Genomic DNA, 23,700 nt, shown 5'->3' with positions numbered 1-23,700 from the left:
CCGCTCTTCTCAGAAGCGGCGCTGCGCAGAAAGTGATATATTAAATAATTCATGAGATTTTGGCCCCAAGTATAATGCAATTGAGAAGCGGAAAAACACTTAGGCAGGACGAAACGTGAAATGGGTTAGGCGGGCAGCAGTGCAAATACAAATCGACGGTAAGTCTGTCCCATCATCAGCAAACAGTTGTGTAATTGCTCTGTAAAAAGCAAATACAGCTGTACATAACTCTGCTGAACGTGACTTCGTTAATTCAGTATAACGTAATGTATTCTGTTAATGTAAACGTATCCAGTATTACTCACTTCAGTAATGCCAGTGGGATCTAAACAAGGAACTTAATATAGGTGTCACCAAAAGCGGAATTAAAAAAATTAATTGCAAAAAACTTAATTACTATTACCCTGGGTACTTTTAACTTTGTAAGTAAAAAGATACCGTATCCGATCTAGACCACAGTACATTCACAGTTCCCTTGCCTTTGTATGCCTCTGTATGCCATTTCTTACCCGTGTTGCATCTCCGTCCTGCTTTATCATATCCATTCCAGGCAGCTGGTTTGGAAAAAGATTGCCTCCCCTCATAGCAGGATCATTAACCTATTGGTAACAAGGTATTAAGGAGAATGAATTAAAAAATACATTAGGAAGAGGGCTCAGAATTAACAAGAAGCGTTATAAACCACTACGCTACTTGCATATACCAACATCCACTTTTGAGATGTTGTTGCAGTCGGGGAAGTGACCACGTAGCTGAGCACCCTTCTTGCACTGCATGTGTTTGACTCGTGCTATTCTGCTTCCTGGTCAACAACAAAGACTTCATTCCTGATGCTATGACCCTCGTGCATATTTTACAAAGCAGGCTCCATAAATTAGGTCAGTATTATTTGAAGAGGACAGGCTTGCTATGTAAGTCCTGAAAACAGAAACGCGTAACTACTTTCCTAACCTCAGTAACACACAGCTTTTCTGCTTGCAAACCACCACACAATTTTTTCAAAGCCTGATGAGATAACACGCAGGCTGAATTATACTGACTACTGACTTAGTTTTAATGACACTTATTTTTCTGTTTGTAAGCAATGGGAGAAAGATAGCATTAAATGGGAAAACGTGCAGCGGCATGCCTTCCTAAAGCGATGCTCTCAACAATTTTCTGAACACAGCCACGGGAAAGTATCGAAGCTGTGTATTTCTGCACAGCCAAAGGGTCTGTCATGCTTAGTTATGTGGAAAGAGTGGCTTGCCAAATTTACAGCATTGCTTTCTTAATCAAAGGATTAATCTCACCGTGTAGGAACTGGTATAAAATACAAAACACAGCCCTTCAGCAAGGTTCCGAAACATTAGAAAATCCAGCTTTCCTTAGAAGTTTTACAGGGAGAGAAACCTCTTCCTCTGGAGTCTTTTGTTGACTCGGTTCTCTCTGTTACTTCCCTCAGACTAGATGGATGTGATAATAGTGAAGATATGCCCCTCCAGATTTTGCTGGAAGGCAAAAGATGTTTTTCTGTGTCACCTGCCCTTTAGGAGACTCGTGTTGCCAAGGAGAGGAGATTCTGCCACGGCACTACCTCACTTCAGCTATGGCAACCTGCTGCAGGAAGGGGGGAAGACTGTCTTGAATTTATGATACTGAACTCTTCTCATTTCAGGTCTTCCTGACTGTTGTTTCTGTTGCTATTCACCAATTTTACAAAATGTCACAAAGCTAAATGCAATCACATGCAATCACCTGAAGAGGTGGTTTCAAATGCTGCCAGAGAGACAAGACTGCGGTTCAATAGGAAAGGTTAAAAAAATATTTTTGCCATAGGAAGTTCGAATCTGAAGAAATCGATTAAGTGGTGGGAGCCTCCTAGTGATGCTTTTTGCTTCTTAATACAAACAGGCAGATTTTTAACCCTGAATGTGAAAATTTAAATCAGAAGGGAAGAGAAACACACTGTTTTGTTTGGAAAGAAAGAAAGTAGACAGCTTTGCAGCTTTATCTACGTGCATTTGACTGAGCAACAGAATCCATGTTTGAAAAGTGTTTTCTGCTATTGATCAACATTCATCAGAATGCACAGCACAAACGCCTTTTCTGTTTGTTCAGTAGACAAAGGAAGGAAAGAAAAAAGCAGAAATAAAAAAATTGTATACTGAATCAAGAGCAGCTTTGGAACAAAAAGATGACTGCATGATTTGCATCATGGCAGTTAGGACAGGTATGGAAAAGGGAGATGGTTCCAGGCTGCATGCCACAAAAGCAGCAAAGGCATCAGTGAATTTCCTATCACAGAATCTCTTTGCCAGTGATGATGCAAGAATCCTGACTGGCACGGTATCAGATAAAAAAAAAATCTACCATTTTGTTATTTGAATACATTTGCTTCAGAAGTCCTTGAAATGAAACACCCCACAATTCACACATCAACTTTTCTGACTGCAATAACAATTCAATCAGAAAAAGTATGGAGAAGGACAAAGAAATGGAAGAGTTTTTATAATTTTCTGTAGACAGGTCAAGTGGTGTTATCAAATATGGTATCTGACTAAAACAAGACAGAAGATGTTTTACAATTCCTTTGCAATTAAGCACATTAATACAGCCTCCTGCTAATAAGGCAAAATTATATACAAGGTGTCTTTCCTACCACTCCAGAGCTCCTTTCATCTAGCACACTGAACAAAATCAAAATACCGTTTCAAGATAACTCTTTGCAGATGCCATGATAACTTTGGCCTGGGGAGTACTGCCCTGTGCAGATTAATAAACATCAGCTCTGAGTGGACATCTAGATAGGGGTTTATTTCATATACTGAAAAGCCTCTACTCTTGCATAGGTTTCAAATTGCTTCTCCGATAGCTCAGTAAATAACATGGATCCATGATGCAAAACAAGCAACAGCCAAAACATGGCAACAGTCCACTGTGCAAACAGGAAAATGAGGACAAGGACACAGTAAGTTGTATGAATGGTGACTTTCTTGATGTCTGGGGAAGCTGTTTTGGACAGAAGGAACCTGCAGACCTGGCGGCTAGCGTTTCAGCATTCCTGGTAGCAGCCTCCTAGAAGACACACTAGTAAGAGCAGCCTGAAAAGCTTTAATGTAATTATCAGGGAGTAGATGATAATGAAATAAGGTCTGATCCCTCAAGTACATAAAAGAGTCTCTAAACATCATAGATAGCAAGGCCTTTTGGGCATAATCTTATTTTTTTACTTGGTGATGCTGGGAGCCTAGGTAGTAAACAAGAGAAGCTGGAGATACACCAGTATGAGCAGATAAACACCGAACTTCGTATTTCTGAGCTCTGGATATGTATGATACAGTATAGTGCCACAAAGTGACAGGAGACAGACCCAAACAAGCCTGTTCGGTACTAAAGGTAAAATACCTACTTCTCAGCAGTTAAATAAGCCCAGGCACAGCTTTTTACTAACAGGTAATACATATTACTTCCAAACCCACCCAAAAACATGTGAAGTGTTAAGTTTTTTTCCAAAGCTGGAACACATTCGTAGCATAACCACTGTTATTCACTGTGGTTAGAAAGAGATGAGCATGTGAAGTTAAAATTATGCATTATGGAACAAAAAATGGCATTGAATAAGTAAGTAGAAGTGTAGGTGATAGTATTAAAACCAAACCAAACCAAAACAAAAGAATGAATGAAATGGCAACAGTCAGCAGAATTAAAGACAATGTAGTCATTTTGAAAACCACCAGTTACAAGAAAAAGTTCAGTACAGCCTAGGTCAATTGCTAAATAAAGATGCCAAATTGTACAATGCTATGCCCTGAAAACAGAAAAAAAAAAGAATCAATTTTAGTATTCAAATATACATTTTTATTTATTCGTGTCTCTCAGAAAAGAAAATGTGAAGCAGCACAGCAAACATTCCTGAGGACTAAAAAGTACTGTCTTGTGGCCCAGAAATGGCCCTCAGCTGTCAATTGGCCACCTCTGACCTAGATGAAACATAAAACATTTGCTTGCAGAGTTTGCAGATGACACAGTGCTGGCGTGGTAAATCAGGAGGAAAACAGGTTACTGTTACAGAACGAGCCACAGCACTTTGGTTAAACAGACTCAATCCAAGAAACGCAATTTGATGTAGACTAGAGGAAGGCAATACATTTGGGAACAAAGAATGCAGGTTTCATCTATGTAGAATGTGCTGAGGAGGATTTGGGGATCATGGTAAGGGTTTCAGTATGTGGTCTCCAGTGCAACTTTGTCACCAACAGAGCCAAGGCAACCCATGGATTGAAAGAGAAATTACAAGCAGAACTTGACTCTACACAGGTTTGATGCAGTCACTGTTAAATCACCATCTCCTGTTACTCTGTTCCTACTTCTAGAAGAAGGTTACAACAATGGAGTTTAAAGTAGATCCACAAAAGGGACTGATGGGCTGAAAAACAAATGTTGAGATGGGTAAAGAATCTTAGCCTGTTCAGCTTATTGGAAGTTAGATAAATGCTATCTTGAAACAATATCTTGTAGTCTAACAGGAAGGAAAAGCAGTGCGACCACTGTGCCAGTGGAAAGAGTAGTCTGCATGGAAATCTTTGAAATAAACTCAGATTTCTTTCTATAATGCATGTTTCTCAACTCAGGTTTCTGGGAAAATTATGTAGCATGGGCATTCTGAGAAATCAGACTGGGCTGTCACCTTCAAATCCCCACTCTTTTCTTTTTTGGTTTTACTATTCTTTTACTACATTAAATGTGTGCAACAGTATGCACTTGGGAACTAATAATAATAAAAAACTTGCTATAATTGGGCTTAGCAACTGGGAATATCAGAGAAGGTGACAGATCTGGGAGTATCAAAATTACTTCAGGTCACCAGTATGTGGCAGCTGTAAAAGACAAATGTGATCTGGGGCTATATCTGTCAGAGTATTCCAAGAGAAATGGGGAAGAACTAGTGTTATGCACATGGCTCTGGTGCTTAGGAAATACTGATTCAAACTGTAACAGGTGCAGAAAAGGAAAGGGAATTTAAAGCCTACAAGAAGAGACTGAAACACTGTTCCTTGTTTAACTTCAATCCCAAAACAACAAAAAACCATGTTGAATGAATGGCTCTTTCTAAAATACAAGAAGTAAAAAGAGCTATTTAAGCTAAAGGACAATATTGGAAAAGTAAATACTCTGTTATCAAATTTAGGCCAGAAAAGGGACATACATTAACAAGCCAATAACATAACCAGCTTTAAACAGGAATGTTATGGTCTCAGAAAAAAGGTTTACGATATTGTCCACCATAGTAGGAGATGCTGCCCGAAGACACAAGAGGTACTTTCCTGCCAATATTTCTAAGAAAAGTCCATAATTTCAAGTCTGTGTTTGAACAAAATGGGAGTTCAGCTCTGAAACAAACATATGAACCTGTTAATTAAGAGGACTCATTTGTCAAATACTTATTAATGTACTTGCAAGTTTAATTGCAGGTTGACAAACAGAAATGTTATTTTCCTTATTTCAGATACCCTAACTAGCAGTCTCAAATAAAATCGGGTGTGTAAACTTCCTCTCAGCAGAAAAGAACACATTACTTACCTATTGATTCAGCAAACTATTTTATACGCACCACATTACAAGAAGTGTGGATTTTGTGCTCATGAAGGTACCAGATTGATAGTTCTTGAAGCTTACTGCCTATTGTCTGCTACTACAAACACAGTGGCAGTAGAAGCATCTTCCACACACTGCCCACGCCAGCATCTTTCACTCTTATCTCTAGGAAACAGCCGCCTGCCATTCAGTCCTAGCCTCCCACTGATGAGAAAATTAGCAAGGACACTGGTGACCTGCAACTGTGCTACGGAAACTTACCTACTGAAAACAGGAGCTAGATCAGCACGCACTCTCCACGGAAGTCCAGGAACAATTACATGTGCTAGCTACAGCAGTGCTAGGCCAAAATAGGAAAACTAGATGCAAAAAGTGCTCTCTACCTCATCGGTCACCTTGGTTATCTGAGTGCAGAGCTAAAAACAAAGCCTTTTTAACATCATCATTTCTCAAGAAAACTAGTAAAAGAAACGTCATGGCTTACAGCAGTTACAGCCCAGTGAAGCGGACCTGAAAAACTACTGAAAGTCAAAGCAAATCCTCTAGCTGTCATCTCACATCCTTAAATTCTCACCTGCTCAGGACCCATGGAGGACAACCCTGATGTAGGCACAGAGGTCGCTGAGGTCATGCTGATCTGCCCTGTCATCTGGTTCATGTTGTTCATACCACTTGTGTTGGTTGCCATGGATACACTGATGTTCATGTTATTATTGTACATGCTGGTGCTTGCTTGCTGCCCAAAATGTGGTGGGGACTGTTGTGAAAACATGCTACAGCAAGGAATGGAAAAAGCAATGTGTCAGACTTAGAATGCTGAAGCCACTAAGAAACTACTCTCTTTTTAATATATCTTAAGCTAGAATTTGTATATACTGTCATTGATTCCAACTTCAAAGGAAAAACTAGTTTTCAGCTACATTAGTGTCAAAGAAATAGATTTTCAAAATTTAAGTTCCCATGTCTGTGCACAAAAATGCATGCCTTTGCGTGTGAAACTATGGCAAAGTACAAATCTGTTATGCGTGTGCAATAACAGCCAATTAGCTGTCTAAACGCGCTTTTCACTTATTTTAAATATGTTTGGGAAAGTAATTTTTGGAGGGAAAGGAAAACACCTTTTTCTCCCTCCAGTGTTAGCACAGCACAGGACTGTTGAGCTGAAATTCGATCTTGTCTAATAAGCTTTCTTTTCGCAAAAGAGGCTATTTGCACATATGAATACCAGATTTGCACATAAAATTATGGCAAGTGGGCTCACAAATATAGACATGCAATTGTGCAGAAATTTATTTACCAAATCTTAGCATCAGGTTTTGAAAATGTGGCACTATAAGAAACAACATAAAGTCTGAGACAATTACCCTCTATGTTCCTTTAAGGCCATTTCAGAATAACTTAAGGAGGGGTAACTGTGGAAGATCTCATCCCAGATTTTATTCAAAGTCAAGTGCTTTCTGGATAGTATCTTGCTTCCCATTATGTCAGAAGTCACATGAGAAACTTTTTTACATTTCCTAAAATGCACTTCACTGTTTACATATCAGTCTTTTCTACTCTTTGAGCATAATCAGTCAGTGAAGGAATTATTACTGACAATATGTCTGTTTAGAGGATCTGCATTGGACTGAAATACTGTGGAAGGGCTGCTGTGTGTCAGATGGCACGCAGTAACCACCTCAGTATCAATGGCTGACTTTTACCTCCCTGTGAAGCACTGCTCCCACAGCCGAGGAAATCTTTCAGGGTTAACACTCAACCTTGCACTTGGGTACGCCCTCAGCCTGTTGCTGCACACTGTGAGACTTGGTGGAGTGCAATGGCATTCTGGGCACAGGACCAAACTCGGAAAATCCCACCATTCTTTTCCTTCCAATTCCATGTCTTTTCAGGCCACCTAACCACATTTTTAAGTTGTTATCTGGATGGCTGAAACAGTACACTACAGATCATTGTGAATACTCAGTGGGTTGTGTAAATGCATTTGACATGTCTCTGCTGTAGAGCTGCAGTTTAGCAAGCCAACCATTAGTCTTATCGAGCTGCCCCTGATGCCGTTTCAGCAGAAGCCACAACTGCGGTAGCTATGCCTCCTGCAGATGCTTCGGGAAGACAGTGAGGAAGAGGCATGGACAAGGATGAGGATAAGGGATAAATCAGCTGCTTTAAGGGGAACTTTACCTGGATCAGCCTCATCACTGAATACTGGTGTGTTGGGTTTATTGAATCTTTGTCAACCAGCGGGAAAAAGATCTGTTGCTGGGCTGGGATAGTAAGAGCAGCCTGAGAACTTCAGGATGACAAGAGTGCTGTGCTAGAGACAACTGTGTGCACCCCAGTGTCAAGTGATACAGGCAGTACACCAACATGATAGCTCCTCCTGTCTTCCACTGAAAAGCACAGATCATTGCCATCTGGAAGCTCGTTGCTGCCTACTGACAGCACTCAATGTCCGACCCATTCAATGTGGACAGACTTGATTATTAGAGCTATACCGACTGGGGCATGGGCCTCAACTGAAAAGGTGACTGCATGCATGAGGCATGCTACAACGCTCTCAGAGAATGACAGTTATATGCTGACCGCCAGTATGTGCAAGCACTAATGGATAGAACCTGGTTGTACTCCATCCAGCATTTAAAGTGGGAGGTGATATCCAGTCACTGCAGTTCCAGAGCAGTAGGGAATGCATACGCTCCGGCTCAGCTGATCCAGCCATGTGGAAAGCAGTGTGGGAGCACAACATGAAAATCATACGCAGAAGAAATGCATCCACACAAATATTAGGGGCTAGAGTTCACTGTGCAGCAGAAGTGCTTCTTAAGGACACAGTGTTTTATCAGTCACCACAGACAAAGCAATGCATTGTATGGATGCAGGTCTTTAGCTATGAACTCACTTTGTCTTGTAGGAAGACAGAATTTAAACCAACTTGTCAAGCCAAATTGAAAAGAAATCTCTTTTAGGATAGATAGTTAACAACAAACAAACAAGCAAACAACTACATAAAACAACCCCGCAAATAAGTGTAGACCATAAATGACACCGTTACTCTGTGTGTTCATTTTCATTTTGTTCTGGATTTACCTGTTTCCACCCATATTCCCTTGTGCCCACCCATTCATCTCCGTAGAGGACTGATAGGCAGGATTAGCCTGAGACTGCTGAATCATGGGGCTTTGAGTATGAGCCAGTCTTGGGGACATCAGTGGACTCTGAGGAGTGGTGGCCCCTGTGAAGCCTGGATCGGGCTGCTGACTAATACCTGAAGAAGAAAATGAGAAATTTAGCCACTGTACATTCAAAGTTGAAAGAAGCCAAGACCTCATACCTGCAGACATGTCTTTGCACAGTCCTACTTATGTCATCTGGAACCTATAACCTTGTGTCTTAATGTGGGATCTAGATTAAAAGCAAGACATCATCAACTAATACTATATGTATAACTTTAAAAAAATCATTTGGCCTAAGTATGTTGGCTACCTGTGTGTCCTAATCACACAAGTGGTCTCTCCCCTCTACAGACCAAGAGAAAAACACTGGTAAGTGACTTTCCCCCTGCCCCCAGAAACTGCATTCAAAACAACAAATAAAACGTATTGCTTCTGTCTATAAATCCATTTTGGTGAAAGTGATGCACGACCCGTTTACTGCATGGCACCACCTTTTAACATTTAGGCTATAATTTTCAATTTTTTCTAAAGTTCCTAGAACCTTAGTATCACTATTTCTGTGTCCCTGTAAAAACAGGTAATGCCATTTTGTGCAAGCATTTAATGATTTTGTAAAATAAAAAAATTACCTAGATGCAAAGAAAACCTAATTTAAGCTGTAAAATGCCAACTGTGTGCAAAAATTTTGCTTTAAACACAGCCCCTTTGGCCTTGTTTAAGTACATCACGAACAGCATACTCAACAGAAACAAGCCACTCTTAATGCTGGGGTAAGAGTCAGGTGGTGTGAAATCTATTCTTATATTCACCATCTGCGTGACTTAACTTCTCTGTATCTTTGTCTGTATCATAAAATGGGAATAACATAATGTCTCTTCATTTTCATAAAGCAATTACAAATACGTAGAGGGAAAGCACTATTATGATTGAGAAACTGGTGTGAAGGGTAACATCAGTAAGAGTAGGTAGCAAATTTAGAATTGGATGGACATAGTTTGTTCTATCAGCAGAACTTGCACATAACATTATTTAATATAATGGTAATATAACTTATATAATACTTATAAATAAAGAAGCTGTAAAACAATAACCGTATAGAGGCAACTGCCCCATGCACGCCCAGAACAAAGTGGTATGCAGCTTTGTAAAACATACAAACAGAATGGTATTAATTACTGTATTACACACAGGTTTAAGGAGAGGGAAGGGAATGCCTTATCTGAAGCTAATTTATATCATTTAAATTCAACAGTTAGTTGTTAATTTTACATTACAACATACACATGAAGAATTCTCTTTCTTGGGGAAGAATCTGTCTGATATTTAAGCAATATCTCATTATCAAAATTTAAAAAATTACATACAGCTTTGCTTCTGGTCACTTTATGCTGTTGGCCAACATCAATTCACATCATCTTCTTCATTTGCACTTTTATCGTATATGTTGGTTTGGTCAGTTCAGTCAAAATTCAGAGTCCATCAAGCCAATACATACACATGTACGCGTTTGTGTGTGCATACACACTTTTATCTGCATATATCTAAACAAACACACACATTGCACTTCTGCTATTGCTCAAAAAAAGAGCGGTGCTTGGAGAATACGTGGTACTAGAGCTAGGAAAGTAGAAGGCACTACGTTGCATTTAAGGACTCCCAAAGGGCCCAAACCTCCATGTATCCCATCGTTCCCAGGGAGCCAGGCAAGAGGCTGTGGGAGGGGGGCTTGGACCCAGCACTTGGGGGAACACGGGGGAGTAAGGACTGCCGAAATGCACTGGGGGGTGGAACCAGTACCGTAGTTTGGAGGAAACGGAAACTGCTGTGCATTTGCCTGCGGGATCCGCGGATTGCTCATGGTTGCTGGTATGCCACCGGCGGCCACCATACTGGGGGTCATGCTCAATCCCTGCCCTCGCATCATCAGCGTCCGCTGCTGCACCTGCTGCTGCTGCTGCTGCTGCATCTGCCGCTGCCGCAGGTGCTGGCTCAGGATCTCCCGCTGCCTCTGCGCCAGCATCTGCGCGTTGATAGGGCCCTGAGGAGAAAACCACCGCCACCTATCAATAACCCCTTCTAAGGCAACCTGACCAGTGGAGGCATCTCCACTGGAGTAACCTGGAAGATTCCAGCTTTTTTTTCCCCCCACCACACAACTAACAATAATATTAAACAGGAGAAAATAATCCTATTAATACTTCTGCTGGAAAAGACTTCCAGCAGTGCAAGAGTCAGTAATTGAAATAATACCAGTGCTTAATGTTGCAGCGATTTGTAATTGCAAATAGAGTAGCTCATTAAGAAAATGCATCTTTAGGAAATGAGAAGCTTGGTTAAAAATGCAGTTATATTGTATCTCTAGTAAACAACCATCCACCCCATGTAAATATGAGAAAGACTCTCAGTAACAAAACAGCAAAATACTTTGTATCATACAGACTGCATTAGTTGTATTCAAGCTTTAGAATTTATTGTATGTATTTACCACATAGCATTAATACTGTATTTAACTGGGGGGAGAAAGAAGAAAAGAAAATGATTTTTTTTTTTTTAAGTGCTATTTCTCTCACCTGCGTTGGCACTCCAGGTCTCAAAGACAGATTCATATTGGAGACACTGCTGATCTGATTTATCAGTGGCTGCCGATTCTAAAGAAAAAAACCCAAACCCCAACACCAAACCCCGAAAGTTTTTAGAAGGAAAACAAGAAAAAGGAAATTTTATGTACAGAGGTATATACATCTACTTCCCGATCAGTTAGTTTGAGGACCTAGTTTTACATATTCAAGCAGGGACTAGTTTTCCTGCTCAAGTCCTCTTATCATTTACTGAATCCTGTTTATTAAGGAGATAACACACCATACAAGTGACAACACAGGCACTAAGCTATTTACCAAACATGCTGCCTTTACAGTTCCTGTCCTTTTTGGGTTTGGGACTGGACTGTTGATGTTTACTCTGAATTAGACCCTAACCTGATGTCCGAAGGCAGAAATGATCTCTCCCCTAGAAAAGCATTAATATCTTATTTATTGTACTACGAACCTATATATTTAAAAACGAAACCAGAAACAACAACTTAAAACGATCCTCAAAAGTAGACCAAGGCCAAGGAAAAAAAAGGATGTAGGTAACAGGCAGCAATAAAAGCATTTAGATTGCTGGAAGAGTCAAGATACAGCAAACAGAAGAAGACTTATAGAACAAAAAGCACCACTGTAGCCTTGCTCAAAGAATTAGCGAGACCTGGGCTTAAACCCTAGGCGCATTCTTGCACAGTATTATAGAACGAATAACGGGAAGGTGCAAAAAAAGAACAAAAAAGAGAAGGCGCAAGGTACTGTCTCGGCAAAACTCGTTATGGCCGGTGTTTTCAGTCTGGAAGCGGAATTAGGCTGTAACAAAACAGGGCACGCACTTAAGACCCGGCCTGTTGGGAGCGAGCTGACAGCATGTGCCGCCTAGGAGAGGCGCCTGCGCTGCGGTGCACGGAACCGGGCACGGAGGGGGATGTACCTGCTGCGCCTGGAGCCTGTGCTGCAGCTGGAGCCGCAGCTGGTTCGGCTGGTTCTGCACGATGCCGGCAGGCCGGAGGCCGGGCCGCGGCTGCATTCGCAGGGCGGCGTACCCCGGGCGCTGCCCCATGGGGTGGAAGCTGGGGTCCTGCATGGGCGCGTAGCTGCCCTGCGCCATCTGAGCCTGCGCTGCGTACTGCTGGGAGAACACCGGCGCCTTCTGCTCCATCAGGATGCTCGACTCCTGGCTGGGGAAGGTCTCTGGGTCGACGGCTTGGCTCTGCAGACGTACGGGAACAACAGAAACAGTTGGTGGGACGTGGCTTTTACCAGGATTATACCAGACTAATACAGTCACCTTGCAAAACCAACCTTCTAGGATGTGAATGTTTGTACACAGGAAATCACATAGATTTTCTTTACCTAGATATAAAACTTAAACAGAATTGTGGTTTTGAGTGTCAAAACATATTCGTGCAGGAGACAAATTCCTCCTCCCTTTTCTTTTTTTAAACAAAGACCCACAATGTTTGTCATGTTCTTAATACAGCCACTGTATCATTCTGCTAAGGAATAAAAACCTGACATGCCAAATGCTATATGAAAATCTGTAAATGAAGTGATGCCAGCATATTTTTGCCATTGAATCTGAGATAAATCCAAAGACGCTACGAATGAATAAGGATAAGAAAGTAGATTTTTATCAGTATCTTTAAACAAAATAATGGCTTCCAATAAAGATGCCTGAAACCATTACAAGAGTTAATGTGAACAGAGTGCCTAATTCTTTCATGGCACTTTTGCACAAACTGATTATCCGTTAGCATAAAAAAGCTAACATAATTCTAAACTGCATTCTAGATACTCCCCTAATATTTGCTCTAGCCAGAATAATTTTATAGCTTATTCCACATTGACCTTGGAAATCAAGTTAATGTAAATTTTAGTGCCCTCATCAAAGAAAGACTTTAAGCTCCTATAAAATGTTTGATAGATATTTAAAAAACACGTTCTAAAATGCAACGGTTCTCTTATCTGTGAAATTCTTTAACTGTTTCCACTGAAATATTAATTAAATAGAAAGATATTTACCACTTAGTTTGAAACAAAACATTATTCATATTTTTTTGGTGGTGGTATTCCAAAAGCTATGTCATATTGCATGACAGTTTCACACTGCAAAACTGAAGTTCACCAATAAATTATATCTCCAGCTTAACACCTCACTGAGTTCTCTGTAGTACCAAATAGGCTTGGAGATAGTTTTTGCATGTCCAAAGCAGGATTTCATTGGTCCTATTTCATATCTAAAATGCAGAGCTAGTTCAGAAGTTATGCTCAGGATGCTGATGAGTGCTGGGAAATGAAATAGGTATTCTAGGTTTGTCTGAGAATATTAAATCATTATAGAGACATACAGATATTTTTGGAAATACAATTTTGATGCCAGAAACATCAAATGCTAACTTCCCCCCCCCCCCTTTTTTTTTAACCACACTTTTTTTGCATCATCTAAGACTGAAATGGACAAGAAGCAACTGGAAGCTAATAAAAAATAACTGGGGGGTGGGGGGGAAATGGATGAAGAAGAATAGAACAAATTCATGCTGCAAAGTTTAGAAAGCACGTTGGTAATTTTAAAAAAAAACCTACAGTTTTAAGTGCTTGTAATGCAATCAGCTGCTTCAGGTGAAACTCATCCCTTAACACCTATTAATCAGCTAAGGGAAAAAACTACAGGTGAAATTACACATTACAGGTTTGCTCATGCAAAGGTTTGTTGCCCCCATCACACAAAGGTCTTGATCTTGCTCTTCTGCTCCTAGGTCTTCATATTCTTTTTTCTTCTTTCCGGTACCCTGTTCCTGGCCGTGATCTTACCTTTATCCCACAGAGTTGTTCCTCTGACCACCAGATAAGCAGAAGCCTGTTAATTTTTTGGTTTTGGTCAGGTTAGTTGCATAAAGAGAAGTGGCTCAGCACAGGTCACAAGCAGGACAGCTAGACAAGCGTCGCAGGGGAGAGGAAGGAAGACTAAACCTGGGGCTGAAGGAAGCTTTTCAGGTGACCCTGAGCTGTTAGACAGACTTCCACCAAAATATGTAACTCCATCCTAGCTTGCAAGAAGTGTTTTATAATCCCCTTTTTCGACAAACATTTTACCTCCACCTTGACAACATATCCTTTAAATGCAATACCTAATACATGCAATGCAATGTCCAGTATACCTGGCTAACTAGTTCTGGTATTCCTAGAGCCCTGTCGATTTCTTCTAAACCATCAAAATTCCTTAATGCCATGTAAAGCTGATCCAGGAGAGCCCCCTCATCACTTGGTGACTCTGATGAAGGATGATTACACAAGAGATCATCTGGTGAGCTGCCAAACGGTTGCCTGTCAAAACATGAACACAGCGTTGGTAAACAGCTGCTGAAAAACAAGGAATAATACCAGAGGATTAGTACTCAAATTGAACTAACAAGTGGAGACAGAAATTATTTTAATCACTGCCAATTTTGTTTAGAAAACTATTCTGGATGAAAGTTATGTTACACAAAGAAATAACTAAATAGCGTGATTAATGCCTGTCAAGACCCTACAAGCATGGTGTATCTGACAAGTAAGCAAGCACACCAAAGGTATGCCTGAGTGCTGATTTCATATTACAGGGTCAACAGAGGAGTACAGAAATCAGTAGAGAATAGTCACTGAACACAGAAGACTAAATAACTTTTTTTAACTAACTGTAATTTTGAAATTTAGATGTTAGATTAAATATACTATCACAAGTAGAAAAAGACCTGATTTCCACAGACACTCTTCTTAATTGGTTTTCTATCAGACTAAGCAAGCTGAAGAGGTCATGGAAGGGTCTGAGGACTGTCTGAGCTCGCACAAACCGAACATCTGAAAGAGCTGGCCAGAAGCATGAGGGAGCAGGGGGAAAAGGACATTCCCCTTTTTCTTTGCAGCAAAACACTGCATCAGCTCAACCCATCTTATGGAATTGCACACTTGGGTACCCGTTTATGCACTTGGTTATATGCCTCAGAAGGGTGTCAGCAAGAATTTGGATACTGTCAGGCAGAGTGTGCTGGCTCTATAAATCCTGCTTACCTCACCCCTGAATTTGTATGCAAAGCACACTTACAGTTACAAAGGCAGAATAAAGGTTTGTTCCAAACCCAAAGGACAAAACTTACTAAGAAACAAACTAAATCTTAAGTAACACCTTATCTGTAGCCAAATGACATATTTTTGTTTTGCATTTCACACACGAGCCCTACTTCACACACAATACTACAAGACTACAATAGAAAACATAAAGAGCAAAGCTTTCTGCAAGCAAGGGCAGCTACTATATGCACATCATGGCAGAGTCTCATCCCAGATAATTGCTCAGAGACAACAAAAGCTGTCACACATGGAGGGAGGAAACAGCACTATATGTGAACCCTTTTTACATGTCTGTTTGGAAAAACAAAGAAACATGTTTGTGTATTTAGTTTCCATAATGAGATATATGGTTGCCATGGAAGTCTAATCTCTATGTCAAAGCTAAGCAGAAGGAAAGAGCTGCATCGTCAGGCCATACGCCTAAAAAACCAAAGGACGGCATGCAGGAAAACTAACAAAACCATATTCTTTTTAATTAGATCCTGGACTGTAAAGAATAAAAATAAGGATATATATGATGTACCTTTAAAACATCGCAAAGTATTAATCAATCTCATATATAGAGGAGTTTCTATAACTCTCACAGATGGAATTATAAATCAGTAAAAGGGAGGAGCAAAAAAAGAAAAAAATCCTTTGAATCAAATTGCTTGCAAACTTTAAAGATGACTTACAAGAAGGGACCTATGATCTGGAAAAATAATCAATGAGGCTAGCCAAAAAAACTCCCTCAAATTGTAAATAGGGATGAGTACATATGATAAGAAAAAGTTTAAAACATTTGTCAAATTCTATATGTTAAACAATGACAATTACTTTGTTTTTTCCCCCCTTTTTTTATATACCACAATGATAATGTTTAATTTTTCTCTAAAAGAATTATTTTTACTCACGATTTAACTTTTATCAAATTTAATGGTCATGACGATAATCAGATTATAAAAATACAAATCCCAGGGATTAGTAAAATAAAAAATGGCAGCACAGAGCAATTTGTCATCTCTTTTTGGGTGTAAATGATCAAAATATGGTAACTTTCAGATGCAACACAATTGGAATTTTTTTCACCATCTTCAGCTACAAGGAAATTATGAGAAAAGCAAAGGTAACAAAATGGAATAATTATCTGCCTGGCTTGCTGAACAAACATGGCCCTGTATTTTATTTTATGGTGTCATTTTTTAAGTGAATAATTAAGTTATGCAAAAAGTGCTTTTGGCATACGGACACTCTAACTTGGGGAGAATTAGCACCAGGAAACATCTTGAAAAGCATGAAAAGTAACAGAGAAAATGCCACACTTAATTTTACAGAAAATATTTTCAGACATCCATTCATAATGAAAATTAAGACAATGTAGTCAGAAGATTAACCATTTTTCAAACACACTTTTTTGCAACTGCTTCCTCTTAATTTTCTTTTCAGTGCTCCCATTTACTACTGAGAAATATCGCAATTTATGCAATTCAAAATACTTCAACATTTTTCATGTACTTATTTATTCTGTATCACTTATACAGTCCATATATATATATATATATATATACGGCTTCTCTAATGTAAGCTGCAAACTTTTTGGAGAAGACATGGCTCTTTTTTAAGAAGTGTAAACCGCTTTTCATAGTTTTGGCATTATTTAAGAGTCTTAATAATGAACAAAGTTAATACATTACGGATGAGTTAATGAGTTGTGATCCAACTGTAGTTCTGGTTACCTGAGAAGGAGCTAACTTCAGGGAAAAGGCAGTCTCCCTTTCACTTCATCTTTCCTTCCTCGTCTTTCACAGAACTTAGATCAATTAAAAACCCCCAAACAAAACATAAGTTAATCATGTCCTGCACTACTTAAAATGCTACCCCGCTGCAGGAAAAAACAGCTATGTCATAACTGTAAGGGCTCTGGCATTTTCCCACATTTAGCGTTAAGTAGAATTGTTAACAATAAGAACAGCAAAATCAGACAGAATCATGCACACATTAATGCTCAAGAGGTGAAAGTGGTGCCGCTACCCGAAGCACTGACAGCATTCACTGTGATACAGAACTTCCAATTCTTCCAACACATTAAATGGCAAAAAGAGCATTTATAAGTATTACTGGAACATGTATACGTGTCACGAGCGTAAAATACAGCAAACATTAAATTGATGTACATTTGGTGAATATTTTATACAGAACTTTGCTTCCGTGAGGTGTACAAAACACAGGCCTGTAAAATCTCTCCATGTTTTGATGTGACACTAAGACTCACCTGTTCTGATTACCAAAAGATGCCTGATCTATAGGCAAGATGCTGTCCGGCCATGGTGCAGTCTGATTTGGAGGCGCCTGTTGTTGGCTATACTGAGGTCCTCCTATGTTCATTTCCAACTCAGATGGCCCTAATCAAGGAAAAAATAACCACATACCTCTTGTGAAAAGAATCTACTTTCATGTAAATTCTTTCCATTGGATTATCTATGTTACAGTAAAAGCAAACAAAAACATTAAGATTTCAGTAACATTACACTTAAAAGCATCATGATTCTTTTGTTAAAAATTGATTTTAAAATTTGAGTAAATAACATGAGAACCTGAAAGTGGTTTGAAACCATAAAATAGCAGATATGACATCATAGATGCAAAAATTAGTAAGAGAAGCATAAAAAAAAAGATAGTATATAGAGTCAGTATCATAACATACTTGCTTTAAAAGTGACCAAGAGCAATTACAATGTTCACAGCGTTTCCTCTTAAAACCCCCTCCAGTCTTTAATAAACAAGGGCAACTTCATATCCCCTTTCTTTGGCCACATCACTGTGCAGCTAAAGAGTAGCAGGAATTGTTCATATCCATCCATGTGTTAAAAGTTAGTGTTTTAAACACCTTCCTTCCCACTTCCACAGGAAACTTTCACTGTGGAACACAGTTCTCGTCAAATCTATAACTGAGTCTTTTTTTTTCTTTTTTGTTTTTTTTCTGCTTCATCTGTGACAATCCAGTGTACGCCAAAAGGCACGACTCTACACGTGCCCTGACTTACCCATATTCATGACCTGAGATGGAAGCATCTGCCTCGGGCCAGGCTGGTTGCTGGGTCTCAAGGGGATGCTGGCCGTGGGGTTGCGAATCATGCCTGCTTGCACTGGCCTGTTCATGCCACTAGCTGTGGGCGCACAGGTCACCCTCACAGCAGGAGCCTGGCTTCCCCAATCTCCAGATGTCATGGCAGGCCGAGGGGCATTGCCACCGATCATTCCTGCACAAAAGCCAAACAGACTCAGGTGCCAGCACGTGAATCAGAACAGCTTTAGCATTACAATCGCCCGATAAGCTGCATTTTTAGTGACAAAAATGCAGTAGTTTCACTCAAAGCACATTGTACCACAACCGCCTGTCCAGATGTGCAAAGCTACAGAACGATGCCTTACACTGCTTAGTCAAGGGACTGGAGATTATTATACATTTTACAAGAGGAAGATCCTTTTATCATTTCCGAAACGCTGTTCAGAGTGAGTGTTCCCACATGTAGTCTGCAACAGGTGCCGAGGGTGTGTGGATAGCCCTAACTTCCTTCCTCAGGAAATGAATCACGTTTGCTGATGTGTGTGTCAGTGCTTCACTTTCCAAGTGCTAAGTGAGAATGAAGACTTGAGTAACAACATGTTATCGCTACACACGCTTACAAATTAGAAGGATTGAATTTAAATTCGCATTCTGCAAACATCTTTGGTGAGTCCTTTCATTCGGAACCTAGAGCCTTCTTAGCTTCAAGGCTCACCCAGATAATCTTGAACCAATATATGGTGCAGGGAAATTACTCACAGGAACTTTCCGATAGATGCTGAAGTTCATTACCGTTATTTTAGGGGAAGTCCTCCTACATCTACTGTAAACAACTGATACAGTTTATTTACACTTGGAATATATAGAGTACTACACTCTGACAGTAGCCAAAAAACCCCAACCAAACCCCAACACAAAAACCCCCCACGCCCAAAGATGTGCATTCATAGTATTTATAAATTTCAGCTTTATACAGTCAAGACAGCAGATAAAACACTGATTTCAGACTGGACTACTGGTCTTTCCAGTTGCATTTTGCATCATCCTTAAATGAACACTAAAAGGCACACAAATAATTATTACTCCTCAGTTCAGTTATTTGGTGATACATAAGCAAGGAGAAAAACCCTCTGAAGAGGGTCATTATTTCAGCTGCTGTACAAAATTCGGTGTTACATCCTCAGGTTTGTTCTATTTGTGTACGTATTCCATCAGCTGAAATATGTGGTGTGCTAGAGCAAATGGCAGGAACACAGATAATACTCTCTAACTTGTATACATAAGATAAATGTCACCCTCTAATATGTATACAGAACATGGAAGTAACAGGACACTTGAAAGACTACAAGTTGACCTCTAAACTGCTTAAATAGGATATTCCAGGGTCTGGCAGCATGTCTTTTTTAATACTGATGCAAACTACATATAAAATTTTGAGTGAATTAGCCAGCTGAAAGGACTTACAATACCCATTTATTTACTCAGAGTTCTTAGCGGTTGTTGCATACTTGTACAGTCTCAGGCTACGTACTAGCTGAAATAAGTCAATCAGCCAGACTTTTCTTGTGAAACCCCCTACGGTACCTTTGTACGATATTAGGGCAACAGGAAGAAATCAATGCACCACAGATCAGGCATAATCCATGACAAGAGGTAATACCGCTGCAACATCTGATGGTTCCCAAAAAGTTTATGTTTCAGAAAATCATGAAAACATTAGCATTTCTTTAATTTAAAATGAGAACCAAGGCTAACAAATAAAGGATAACCAAGGGCAAAACCAAGGTCTGTAGAGATACACATCATAAGGGCAACAGTATTGCCCACAGTTTTGTTCTGAAAGAACTACCTCTAGAGACAAGCGGTTCATTTATTTGCTTTTGTGAGGCAGAAAGATTGGATTTTTACCTATCTAAGCCTCAGCTGAATCTGGAACATTGATGTGAACAGCCTCTAATTGCCAATACACTGGGTTCATCTAGAAGTTTTCAGATAGGTGAAAGCAGTGCATAAAGAACAGGACTTAAAATATGCAGAAACAGAAATTCAAAACAAATATGCCAATACATAACAGCCCACGAAACACAATTTTTTCCAGACTTTTTGGGAAGTACTTATAATAACCTGCACTTGCAATAACCCAACATCAAGTTACACACGCTATAGTCTGTTACTCAAGTATATTTAAAAAAATGGAAAGTCATCTTACCTGTGCTACTGTTGCCTAGAGTTCCTTGACTTCCTATCATCCCTTCATTCCTGCCCATCAGTCCCGGCTGAGGTATCACTGAATAGGGGCTACTCGTTCTTATGGGTGGGAAAGTTCCTGCACCTGTTGGGTTCTGCAGTGTGATGTCAAGTGGTAAATTCTGGTTTGGTAATAACCTGCCCAGTTGCCCTGCTCGTGGGTTATTAAAAGCTAGACAGGAGGAGCAAAGAAAAAAGCAAAGTTACAAGAATGGAAACTTTACTTGTTAAAAAAAACAAAAACGAACCCAAACACACTTTAAGCTCTTGGGCTGAGCTATTTAATGCTGCATAATTTACCCACTCCATATCTGTCTGAGAAACATCCCTTCTTGACATTTTTATGTAAATTTCAAAATGGAACATTCTGACACTAAAGCAGATATGACCTGTAGTTTTAGAACTTTAAATGGTGCAATTTAACTGACAGAACAGCCACTATAACAAAATATACCACTATGTGATGTGCATACTACTGCCAATTAATCTTATACCTAGTAGGACTGTAATTGCATGCAGATGTCATCCGGAGGCAGACTGTTAGGAATTATCTCAGTTTTGGAAGTTTTCCAGCATAAGCTGTGCCCCTGAAGAAGTTACCAAAATTAAGGACAGATTGAGTCTATATCAGATCCTGTAGCCCCATTTCTACATCTCCCTCTTAATTTTTTTTTTTTTTTACATCTTTTGTCATTAATAAAAATAAATACTTCCATGATTCTGCAACAACAAATAAGCAGTCCAGAATTAGAGCTGTGCTGCCATAATATTCTGGTAAACAGAACCATGCTTGATGGTTACTGTCACCTTTATATAACTATTTTCTTCTGTTGAGGTGTTTTGTGCTCTTAAAATCAGCCTCTGCAAAGAAAACTGCAGACTGTCTCAGGAAAGTGAGTGTCAGATCATGACTGGCAAGCATCTCGCTCAGCTGGTCTTTAGGCAATGTTCCAGTGCATGAAAGCATCCCCTGTGTGCACAACTAGTTCTCGAACATGAATCAAACACTGACCTTGTGCCTGTGATTCTGTTTCCAATCATACCAACAAAATACATACAAATAAATTAACCATTTTTGTGAAATTATTATTTGCAATACTTCCTGATAGTTCCCCCTAGGAGAGTCTTGATATAATGGTATCCTTACAGCAACTTCTGCATTTTTTATATTTACCACATTACAATGAAGTTAAAGAACTTCTTTCTTATTTTAGCTCAAAGTCGTGATACTTTCAAATTTGAGAACTTAGATGAGGTTTATTAAGCTTGTTAAAAAGTACAGAAACATCTTATGACAAAGGTCTCTGACTTTTCTTCTTATTTTATAAAAGCAGACTACAGGAACCCATTGTATATTTACTTTTTTTAATGTAAGTTCTCTGCCAGGTGAATTTGCTTCTATGCATGCAGAGGAAATATATCCCATCACATACACCAAATTTCTAACCGTGAGATCAAAATCTTGTCTTGACTGTCTGTTCAAACAAGCAAACAAAACTTACTTATGAGACAAAAATGACCTTCCCAAGCTTAGGGGCATCATAAAGTCTAAGGATTGAAACTGAAATTCAGTGACAGTTCCAGAACAGTTTGCCCCAGAAGTTTGAAAAATCACATAGATGAGTAGCTTTGCCAGCACTCACTGATCCTACAAAAATGGAAAGCTGGAAATGCAGCACAAAATAACAACACAGTTGATGAGATGTGATGGTGCTCAGATCACATATTCTATCTACTCTTGGTCAGGATGGGACTGAAGGAGATTCCCTGTCCCCCATGCAACAAACTCTAGCAATCTGGCACATCTAGCAGCTTTCAAGTCTTTTTTTTTTTTTTTTCCTCCAGATAAAAATATTTTAAGTATTTTCATTAAAAACCTGTAAAATGAGAGCTGGTTATTTCTTCAGAAAAAATAATTCTAAAAACCCCAAACTTCTTTTGGAATTGTATATTATTTGACATTCATTCTACACTGCTTTTCTGTGAGCATATAAGAAGCCACTCGCTATTTCTGTGCACCTGTTTTCTGTATACTCTTCTACTGAAAACAAGGCAGAAGTTCCCTAGGGGAATCAGGCACAGACACAAGACTGAGCTGGGAGAAAAAGTTTTAGGGTTTTAATTTACATGGGAAACAGGATGCTGCTTTTACAGAACTGCTACTAACCACCAAGACACTCTCATTTACAATCATACCGTTACTGTACTGCCAGTAGCTCTGAAAGCAGCTTTAAAGCCAGGTTAATTCTGGAAAGCCAAAGGGCTACTGTGGCAGGAACCAGCAGACCTTGCTTCAGAAAGAATACGCTGAAGATTTTGGATGCGCAGAGATTTCCTTCTGACTGACGTGCTGCAGCTGTTAGTACCCTCATACTTACAAAAACGAGTACATTAAATCCAAGCATCTTTCTCTGAGCAACGCTGACAGCAAATGATAATTTAAGGATCTGTCGTGGTTTTAATATGAATTTGAACATTAATATTCATTACTAATATTAACAGTGATATTTCTTTAGACATACCTAACCGATAATTTGAGTTCATTTGAAAGTGGCATGGTGTTATTTTAGTATCCTGAGAATGGCTAACAACACCGTCTAGGCCCTGTTTTATAAAAACCCCACCCGTGTACATTTAAGGAAGTAAGCAGGTGCTGCCACCCTAGCCAACAGGATCAAAAAATGAAGCAGCGGCTTTTTATGCTATTTTCTTCACCATTCATAGCGGGTAAGACTCCCATCTCGCTCGCCTGCCATCACTACTCTACGGTGGCAGACCAACATTTCAACGCCGACTTGTAAGTTAACGAACAAAGCTAAGGAGCACGGCCTGCTGGAAGCGACTCAATTAAAAGCCACGGCTTCCAGGGAAGCTTGGGCATTCCTCTTAATCGCAGGTGTTTCCATTCATCTCGGGGTTCTAGAAGCTGCCCCTCTCGGCCCTTCTACTGAAAGAGCTGCCGGAG

The 23,700-nt window shown here is 39.7% G+C and overlaps 1 protein-coding gene across 2 annotated transcripts in view; it reads right to left on the bottom strand.

Annotated features, from left to right (window-relative positions):
• Positions 1-23,700, bottom strand: part of NCOA2 (nuclear receptor coactivator 2) — a 185,260-nt gene that overhangs the window by 3,794 nt on the left and 157,766 nt on the right. For both annotated transcript variants that reach the window (XM_010575896.1, XM_010575897.1), the window contains 10 exons: positions 20,698-20,907; positions 18,466-18,681; positions 17,694-17,823; positions 14,494-14,659; positions 12,267-12,545; positions 11,321-11,398; positions 10,548-10,788; positions 8,665-8,842; positions 6,152-6,350; positions 510-599 (listed from right to left, as the gene is read on the bottom strand). In XM_010575896.1, coding sequence (XP_010574198.1) covers positions 510-599; positions 6,152-6,350; positions 8,665-8,842; positions 10,548-10,788; positions 11,321-11,398; positions 12,267-12,545; positions 14,494-14,659; positions 17,694-17,823; positions 18,466-18,681; positions 20,698-20,907 — 1,787 coding nt within the window. The remainder of the gene's footprint in view (positions 1-509; positions 600-6,151; positions 6,351-8,664; positions 8,843-10,547; positions 10,789-11,320; positions 11,399-12,266; positions 12,546-14,493; positions 14,660-17,693; positions 17,824-18,465; positions 18,682-20,697; positions 20,908-23,700) is intronic.

Source organism: Haliaeetus leucocephalus, unplaced genomic scaffold, assembly GCF_000737465.1.
Source record: "Haliaeetus leucocephalus isolate CR32 unplaced genomic scaffold, Haliaeetus_leucocephalus-4.0 Scaffold506, whole genome shotgun sequence".
In the NCBI taxonomy this organism is placed as follows: domain Eukaryota; kingdom Metazoa; phylum Chordata; class Aves; order Accipitriformes; family Accipitridae; genus Haliaeetus; species Haliaeetus leucocephalus.
The sequence above is the reverse complement of the archived record's forward strand: the minus strand, read 5'-3'. Positions and strand labels throughout refer to the sequence as shown.